General features: G+C 48.7%; 5 protein-coding genes across 5 annotated transcripts; 3 read left to right on the top strand and 2 right to left on the bottom strand.

The window, feature by feature from the left end:
- The first annotated feature begins 614 nt into the window (after window positions 1-614).
- Window positions 615-3,027, top strand: V1510DRAFT_414112 (ferric reductase like transmembrane component-domain-containing protein). Its single transcript, XM_066933353.1, has one exon. It carries the CDS (start codon window positions 813-815, stop codon window positions 2,889-2,891), a length of 2,079 nt encoding a protein of 692 aa, XP_066790210.1. The 5' UTR covers window positions 615-812; the 3' UTR covers window positions 2,892-3,027.
- A 266-nt stretch (window positions 3,028-3,293) lies between these two features.
- V1510DRAFT_414115 (NADP-dependent oxidoreductase domain-containing protein) lies at window positions 3,294-5,406 on the top strand. The gene has a single exon (XM_066933354.1). It carries the CDS (start codon window positions 3,740-3,742, stop codon window positions 4,904-4,906), a length of 1,167 nt encoding a protein of 388 aa, XP_066790211.1. The 5' UTR covers window positions 3,294-3,739; the 3' UTR covers window positions 4,907-5,406.
- A 45-nt stretch (window positions 5,407-5,451) lies between these two features.
- On the bottom strand, window positions 5,452-6,342 carry V1510DRAFT_414116 (phosphotyrosine protein phosphatase I superfamily). Its single transcript, XM_066933355.1, has one exon. It carries the CDS (start codon window positions 5,939-5,941, stop codon window positions 5,540-5,542), a length of 402 nt encoding a protein of 133 aa, XP_066790212.1. The 5' UTR covers window positions 5,942-6,342; the 3' UTR covers window positions 5,452-5,539.
- Window positions 6,343-8,018, top strand: V1510DRAFT_414117 (arsenical-resistance protein). The gene is made up of 4 exons (XM_066933356.1): window positions 6,343-6,628; window positions 6,672-6,814; window positions 6,865-6,951; window positions 6,997-8,018. Exons 1-4 carry the CDS (start codon window positions 6,388-6,390, stop codon window positions 7,651-7,653), a joined length of 1,128 nt encoding a protein of 375 aa, XP_066790213.1. The 5' UTR covers window positions 6,343-6,387; the 3' UTR covers window positions 7,654-8,018.
- On the bottom strand, window positions 7,394-8,346 carry V1510DRAFT_414120 (uncharacterized protein). Its single transcript, XM_066933357.1, has one exon. The coding sequence runs from the start codon at window positions 8,187-8,189 to the stop codon at window positions 7,695-7,697; it is 495 nt and encodes a 164-aa protein (XP_066790214.1). The 5' UTR covers window positions 8,190-8,346; the 3' UTR covers window positions 7,394-7,694.
- Between the last annotated feature and the right edge of the window lie 216 nt (window positions 8,347-8,562).

Raw genomic sequence — 8,562 nt, forward strand, 5'->3', positions numbered from 1 at the left:
CTCTAGCATGCGTAGCACCTACATGAGGCGTCTCTAGAGAGCTGCCTTTGGTCTGTCATTGCGTAGACGTGAAACAATCGATAAAGCTAGTGCTAGAGGCGCATCTAATCTAATCCATCTCGTAACTGGATCTGGATGCTTGTTTAACCATAACCAAACTTTGCGCCCGAAAATTTCCGTTATAGGCACTTGTGTCAACACGTTTCAGCAAGGTTATATTTTAGTGTTCATTAGTCATTAGAGCGCGTCGTCAATATTCCTATTAGAGGCAAACTAGAAGAAATGCCCTCGTCGAAACTTATCCGATATTTTCGATAATTCAAGGTCATCTAATCAGATTTCGTCTTGCGCATATTTTTAATCCGCTCATTCCGCAAAGCTCACATCGTCAAGTACTCGGGCTCTAGAGGCAGACTTCTCCAGACACCCGGGTTCAATGAAGATCTCACCTTTCGGAGTGCAGCTGTGCATATGCGAAGGGAAAGGCGTCGTAGCATCTTGTGCCTTCGGAAAGAGCGCCGAAACCCTGCTTCTAAAGCTTCTGGCTTGGCAGTGTTTCGCCGGAGGCTTCGCGTTTTCTACCATTGAGGGTAAATGTAGCCAATTATAATATACTTTATTCTGTCGGTCGCTTTAATGCCGTTTCAGACGGCATCGCCCACAGCTATCCTACATTTGGTGGTTCTGTTCTGTAGGTTTTACTCCAGCCACCGGCTGACACCGACTGCTGTCGCCCGTTAGTTCAGGCAAATTGTCATATAAACGGGCCGTGATCCGCCTGTTTCGCGGTAGCTTCTACAGATAGTACACAGATGGTCGCCTTCAAGGGATTCGTCAACGGGGCTCTTGCCCTGACGCTCCTAGTCGCCTCGCCAGTACTTGCAGAGCGTCGCAACCTGCCTTACTGCGCCTACAACTGTTTTGAGGTCGTCTCGGACTCGTACTTTAGCTGTGTCTATGACAGCACTTACGCTGCCTTTGTGACCTGTCTGTTCAATGACTTCGCTGCATCGGGTACCTATGCCCTGTGTCTGGACGATTTTTGTTCCAGTGACCGCGCCGCACGTAGCGGCTGGGCTTTTGCCGACCAGTATGCTGGAAAGGGCAACTATGAATACACCTACGAGACTGCTCTCTCGAGCGCTCTGAAGAACCACACCAGTGCTGTGGACTACAATGCTACTGAGCTACAGACTATTCCCTACGTTGTCAGCCAGGAGCTGTACGATGCAGACTATCCCACTCTCTCAGAGTTTTACTGGCAGCTGAAGTCAGGCGAGCTCTATGGCGCTGCGACTATGTTCTACTGGCTGGGGCTGATGGGTGTCTCGGGCCTGATCCGTTTTATCAACTACTTGTTCCCTTCGTTCGTCCGCCGCTCGTCGGGCCTCTCTAAGTCAATCCGCAAGTACATCACTTTCCCTTCGGTTTTTGGCAGTAAGCACTGTGTTCCTGCCAGCGTCTTCGGCTTTCCTCTCGGCCTACTACCGACTCGTCTCGAGTCGCTCATGATATTTGGCTTTTACGCCATTGTCTTGATCCTCATGACGGTTAATTACAAGCTTTTCAATGACAACATCTATTGGCCCGACGACAAATCCGCTCAAATTGCTCGCTACATCTCTGACCGCTCGGGAATTATGGCCACAGTCCAGGTCCCCGTTCTGATTCTGTTTGCTGGCCGTAACAATTTCCTGCAGTGGGTTACGGGTTGGTCGTTCCAGACGTTCATGCTCTGCCACCGCTGGATTGCTCGTTCCATGTTCATCCTCGCCGTCGTCCACTCGGCTGGCTACACCCAGATCTCGCTCGCCTACGGCACCTTTGCGTCTGACTCGGCCTCGCCTTACTGGATCTGCGGAATCTGCGCCACCATTGTTGCTGGCCTGATGCTCGGGCAAGCTTCCTACTACTTCCGTCACCACTGGTACGAGATCTTTCTTAGTCTGCATATTTTGCTTGCTATTGGTTTCGTCGTCGTTCTCTACTATCACGTGGCTCTCGAGGAGCTTGGCTACTACGAATACATCTGGGGAACCGCCGGCGTCTGGGCCGGAGACCGTTTTTTCAGAATTGTCCGCATTCTTTACTATGGACTTGCCACTAAGGCCGAGGTTCGCATTGTCTCAGAGAACGTCTTTGAGATGCGTGTCAAGCCCAGCGGCGCCTTTTTCTCCAAATCCGCCAGCCCTGGCCAGTACTCGTATATACACGTTGCGAGATTCCAGTTTTGGCAGTCGCATCCGTTCTCTCTGGTTGATTACGACGAGACTGACGGCACCTACGTCTACTACTGCAAAGCGTTCAACGGCGTAACCCGCCAGATCTTCGACTACGCCAACTCGCAGCCTAGCAAGACTGCCACGCTCTCGGTTGCCATCGACGGCTTTTACGGCGAGAAGTATCCGATCGACAAGCACGACACAATCGTGCTCGTTGCTGGTGGTATTGGTATCACTGCCTTGGCTCAATACTGCAAATATCTGAAGCAGCGTATTGGCGAGCGCCAGCACGTGATCCTGCACTGGATCACCAGGTACGAGACTGACGTCATTGCGCTGTCAAAGCTGCTGTCGTCTGTCAGTGACATCGTCGACATCAACGCCTACGTCACGGTCACGTCTGCACCGTCCAAAGAAAAGACCCTTGAGGAGAAGGACTCGGCCTCGTCGGCGGCGTCAAGCCAGATCAACTTCAAATTCGGTCCCCGGCCCGACGTTGCCGAGCTTCTGGCTCATGATATCAACGGAACCGAGGGCTCTGTCGTTGTCGCTGTCTGCGGTCCCGACACTCTCAACGACGCCTGCCGCAACGCTGTCGCCTCATTGGCTACCGCTGGTCGATCTGGTCTAGCAGTCCAGTTCTTCGAGGAGTCATTTGCGTGGGCTTAAAAGTACTTGCAATTTTTACGAGCGTGTTTTGGACAAATGTTAGAGGAAAAGAAATTCTTCCTATAATACAGAATGAAGTAAGACAGTGTATAATGAAAGAGAGATATTAAATAATCAATAGTTGTTCTTCTATGAGACTGTGTAAAAAATTATGCTAGGCCGCATGAACGTTCCTACCTCCAATGGTAGATGTTCAGCCCACAAGCCCACAGATGGGCGCAGCTCGTACTTGCCATAAACCAATTTTTATGGCTTTTATCAAGACTGCTTGGCAGGCCTCTTATCGTTCATATGCCAGGACTCCGGACGTAAGTCTCGACCGCGGAATTGCGTAGCCGGGTAATTGCTGAAATGACGGATATAACGTTTTCGTCCGTCAATCGAAGCCTTGTTAGTTGAGCTAAAGCCATAGAATGTTTAGATTTTTCTGCGCCTAAACGCGCGGGCTTTTTCTTGGTGCGCGGCTTTGACTCGCGCGCGCTAGAGGAACGGCTGAGGGGGTCAAGGCTTTCGGCGACGCGCTATCTAAGCTATAACGTCGAAGCGCAAACGCCGACCTCTTCTCCTACGCCGACACATGCCAAGCCACCCAGATGGCGGTCGCTCGCATCCTAGACTCTGGATAAACTATGCAGTGACGACAATTACTCCGCTCTGTCAAACGGACATAAGACATACAGCGGAAATTACTCTTTGACGCGGATAAAAGTGGAGAACCCCCCCAACTGATGGGCCCGCCTATAAAAGCCGGCATGTAGAAGTGTATTCAAAATTAATCAATTTGCGTCGAGATCCATCAACGGCATTCATATCTCAGCTCATCCTCTCTTTGGTATAATCTCGTTAAAATGGCTTTTGCTCCTGCCTCCAAGCCCGTCTCGCAGATCAACCGGTACCGCCAGCTGGCGCCGTCGGCATCGGTTCGTGTCTCGCCTCTCTGCCTCGGCGCTATGAACTTCGGTGATGCCTGGAAGGACTGGATGGGCGAATGCAACAAGGAGAAATCATTCGCCATGCTTGATTTTTTCTACCAGCAGGGCGGAAATTTTATTGACACGGCCAATGCCTATCAGAGCGGGGAGTCAGAGATGTGGATTGGAGACTGGATGAAGGAGCGCAAGAACAGAAACGAGATTGTGCTGGCCACAAAGTATTCCAGTTCGCCTCTGCGTCACCTCTCCGGAGTCAACCAGGCTAATTATGGCGGAAACGGATCCAAGTCGCTTCGTCTCTCTCTAGAAAGCTCTCTGGAGAAGCTGAAGACGACCTACATTGATCTGTTCTACCTGCACTGGTGGGATTACACCGTAAGCATTCCTGAGCTCATGCACACGCTCAATGATCTCGCCGCCAGCGGAAAGATTTTGTATCTTGGTATCTCAGACGCCCCGGCCTGGGTTGTGACGAAGGCCAACCAATACGCTCGCGATCATGGTCTGCGCCAGTTCTCTGTGTATCAGGGGCTGTGGAACGCGTCGATCCGTGATCTCGAGCGTGAGATTATCCCAATGTGCCGCGATGAGGGCATGGGTCTGTGTCCCTACGGCACTCTTGGCCAGGGTCGGTTCCGTACTGAGACTCAGTACAAAGAACTCGAGGTGGCCAATGAGGGCCGCAGCTTGGCCCGTCTTCGCAGTGTCGAGAAGCAGGTCTCAAAGGTTCTGGAGAAGATCTCTGTGCGCAAAAGTGTCCCTTTGACTAGCATTGCGCTTGCTTACATCATGCATAAGACCACTTATGTGTTCCCCATTGTCGGTGGCAGAAAGCCTGAGCATCTCGCGGCAAACATCGCTGCTCTGAGCATTGAGCTCAGTCCGGAGGACATTGCTGAGATCGAAGATGCTTACAACTTCGACCCCGGTTTTCCCCACACCTTCCTTACTGCGACCATTGGAGGAGATGTCAAGCCAAGAGGTGCCTACAACCCAGGTGAGGTTTGGTTGACGGGAACTCTTGCCAACTATGACTGGGTGCAGCGTCCGGCTCCTATTCCACCCATCAAGCTAGAAGAGTAGTATATTGTCAAATATTTTCAATAAATTTTTGGCGTTGCAATATTCATGGCTATTGTTATTGCTTAATTACACATTATGGTTATAACGCGTACTTTAGATCTCCCAAGCTTCTGTTACCATCTCGCTCCCAGACAATGTTCGTAAGCTTCGGGGCCTACAATTTGTATACAGTTGCCGAAAAAAGAATACTACATTTAAGTCGATGATTCGGCCAAAATGACTCTTGCTTGAAGGCGATCTAAATGATGACGCGACTATGTTCATCTATACTTTCAGGTTGTTTTGAGTACGGCTCTAGTGTGTAGACGACATACGGAAAGAGTAGCATAGCCATGGATGACATAATACCCGCTAGTACAGCTTTCGTGTTTAAGTGTAGACATGAAGCATGGGAAAGGCCCAAAAGAAGCGATGAAACACATAAGGGGTTGCTGCCTATATGAAACACTACATCAACAAAACATGTACAACCTACATAACACACATGAAACACTCTTTACCATTCATCCTAAATAGACTTGGTAGCTTGAAACAACCGTTTATTGAACGTTTCAGACTATAGCTTCTACAAATCGAATAGAAGTCCGCAGCATAGGTCTCCAAAGCCCGTCAATGTACATCCCCATTAGTGCCTTAGATAATATCTAGCTCCTGTACCAACTCTTGCACACGGCGGCGGATCTCGTTTCTGATTTTGATCACGGTCTTTAGATCTTGTCCGGCGGGATCCTCAACTTTCCAGTCTATGTATCTTTTGCCAGCGTAGTACGGACATGCGTCTCCGCAGCCCATGGTGATGACTATGTCCGCGACCTCCACAGCTTCATGCGTGAGAAGTTTTGGCACGTTCTTGCTGATATCGATCCCATCTTCTTTCATGGCGACCAGAACGATCGGGTTGATGACTTCTCCAGGGGCTGAACCAGCTGACCTCACATCTATACTGCGTCCTGCAAGATGCTGTAGGTATGCCGCCGCCATTTGCGATCGCCCAGCATTGTGGACACATACAAAGAGTACAGTTAACACAAACATCTTAATCACTTCTTGGTCTACCGGTATGATTTATGCCGCAGGTCAATCTTCAGGCTGGTCGAAGTAAAGTGCCCTTCGTGCCGCTTTATAGCCTTGACCGGACTACACGCCACACAAACAGCTAGCTGTCGGTGGCCAAATCCATACGCCGTGAACAGATGATAATATTCATCTCTTGCCGCAGTAGGTTCAAAGGAAGGGCTAGGACTTCAAGAACAATGCGGAGTGTGTCATAGCGTTTTCTTGATTGGGTGCTACAAGCGCATTGACTTTCGAAATTATTAACAATGCGGAATGTGTCATAGCTTTTTATTGATTGGGTGCTGCAAGCGCATTGACTTTCGAAATTATTTGGGAGTTAAGTCTTAAGATAATTTATCTTTTATAAATGCACTGTTTATAAACGTATAAAGTGCCATAATGTCGACTTCGTAGTAGAGATTCAAATGCTCCTCATGTCGATAGCAGAAATGAAAGATAACGGTTCTATAGAACAGCAAATTGACCCAGAGTCAGCGCATTGCAAGGAGAAAGCGTCAGCCTTCAAAAGCTTGGGTTGGCTGGATCGTCTGTTGGCCTTGTGGATATTCCTTGCCATGCTAATTGGTATTCTACTAGGCAACTTCGTTGAAGGCGTGGGACCAGCTCTCCAAAAAGGGGATTTTGTTGGCGTGTCAGTGTGTGTGAGTATGTGGATAGCAAGCCATGAGGTGGTATTAACAGCATGTAGCAATTGGACTGTTAGTGATGATGTACCCGATCCTGTGCAAAGTACAATATGAGTCCATGCACAAAGTATTTAACAGTGGTGATATATGGATTCAGATTGGTATAAGCATCTTCATCAATTGGGTTCTGTGCCCGTTTCTCATGGTAAGTACACAGCCCTTGCCTGCTCATGGAAAGCTGATTAACCGATCTAGATGGGTCTGGCTTGGGCTTTTTTGCCAGATCAACCTGATCTAAGAGAGGGGCTCATCCTCGTGGGACTAGCGAGGTGTATAGCTATGGTGCGTGAATTTAGATCTACAGTAGATGCATGTTCTGACTGCTAGGTGCTCGTTTGGACAGGGCTTGCAGGAGGCGACAGTGAATACTGTGCCATTCTGGTTGCAGTCAACTCGCTGTTGCAAATGATACTTTTTGCACCGCTAGCAATTCTATTCATCAAGGTGATTGGTCGGTCGAGCAGTCATATATCGCTCTCATACTCTACAGTTGCGACAAGCGTGGCGGTATTTTTGGGGATACCACTAGGAGCAGCGGTGATTACGCGACTGGCAGTCAGAAGATTGGCCGGACCAAAGTGGTATGACGATGTGTTCTTGAGGTGGATAGGTCCTTGGTCTTTGATTGGGCTCTTGTATACGATCCTAGTTCTATTTGCTTCTCAGGGTCATCAGGTTGTCCACCAGATCGTATCAGTGGTGCGAGTTGCAGCCCCGCTGATAGTTTACTTCGTTGTGGTATTTTTCGGTACACTATATGCTACTTACAAGTTGGGTCTCGGATACAAATTATCCACTACGCAAAGCTTTACAGCTGCTAGTAATAATTTCGAACTTGCGATTGCAGTAGCAGTGGCTACATTTGGAGCCAATAGTAGCCAAGCATTGGCTGCGACAGTCGGACCCCTTATAGAGGTACCCGTGCTGCTTGGTCTGGTGTATATAGTGCGAGCCATAGCAAACCGCGCTGGTTGGAGGGATTAATGATAGGGATAGGGAGACCTTGATTATAAAACATGAACAATTTATTTGTCTAGTGCATCAAAAATTGAAGTATTTTTGACCATACACTCAGATTCAGGTTCGCATCCAAATTCTGCTTGGATGTCGCGGATGCTAAAGTTGTTTCTCATCCCGGCGACTATTCGTGCTGCTGCTATGCAAGAAGTGTATTGTCCGTCATCTCCTGATGGAGTGGATGTGCGAGAGGCCGCCGTAGTGATAGGACTAGAGCTTTGTTCGCTAGCTTTGGAAATGGATGCTGAGCGGGCTGTTTCTATAAAATGGACAATTTCGGACTCTTTGACGCCTTTGAGGGCTAGCAGTGATCTGAGTAGAGTATTTTCGGCCGCAACGTATCTTGCTGCCTTTTGAACGTCCTGCGTGGCTCTGATACCTTGGGCTTCTAAAGCTCGCAGTTTTTCTTCCAAAGTTTTGACGTACTCCTTTCGACGAGATCGAGAGTCTCGCTGACTTTGGCGATTTCTGGCATTCAAGTCTGCCGCTCTTGAGGGCGGCATACTCGCAGTTGCTCGATGGACAGAGTAACAATGGAAATATTGTGTAGAGCGTGTTCCAACGAAACTGTATGGTTGGACTGTACGGCGGCTTTTGGGAGATATGTGTCACAGCTGAGCGTTGATTGGTTGGTTATAACAAATTATCTCCTCCCAACACGTGAGAGTTGTTGGATTTGGGGGTTTGTGGTGGGACTTTAGGGATTATCGGGTGGGCTTTCGGAATGACAAGTATTAGGATACATGAATTTGAGATTTGAGATTAGGGATTTAAGGATTTAAGGATTTAGGGATTAGGGATTAGGGATTAGGGATTAGGGATTAGGGATTAGGGATTAGGGATTTTAGGGATTAGGGATTAGGGATTTAGGGATTA

Source organism: Dipodascopsis tothii, assembly GCF_038497935.1.
Source record: "Dipodascopsis tothii strain CBS 759.85 unplaced genomic scaffold V1510scaffold_8, whole genome shotgun sequence".
NCBI classification, from domain to species: Eukaryota; Fungi; Ascomycota; class Lipomycetes; order Lipomycetales; family Lipomycetaceae; genus Neoaidaea; species Neoaidaea tothii.

Bases quoted from the DNA above. Each gene is read 5' to 3' on its own strand.
- V1510DRAFT_414116 (XM_066933355.1), bottom strand. From the start codon at position 5,941: ATGTTTGTGTTAACTGTACTCTTTGTATGTGTCCACAATGCTGGGCGA.
- V1510DRAFT_414112 (XM_066933353.1), top strand. From the start codon at position 813: ATGGTCGCCTTCAAGGGATTCGTCAACGGGGCTCTTGCCCTGACGCTC.
- V1510DRAFT_414120 (XM_066933357.1), bottom strand. From the start codon at position 8,189: ATGCCGCCCTCAAGAGCGGCAGACTTGAATGCCAGAAATCGCCAAAGT.
- V1510DRAFT_414115 (XM_066933354.1), top strand. From the start codon at position 3,740: ATGGCTTTTGCTCCTGCCTCCAAGCCCGTCTCGCAGATCAACCGGTAC.
- V1510DRAFT_414117 (XM_066933356.1), top strand. From the start codon at position 6,388: ATGCTCCTCATGTCGATAGCAGAAATGAAAGATAACGGTTCTATAGAA. The intron at 6,629-6,671 runs GTATGTGGATAG...AACAGCATGTAG, and splicing joins TGGCGTGTCAGTGTGTGTGA to CAATTGGACTGTTAGTGATG. The intron at 6,815-6,864 runs GTAAGTACACAG...TAACCGATCTAG, and splicing joins TTCTGTGCCCGTTTCTCATG to ATGGGTCTGGCTTGGGCTTT.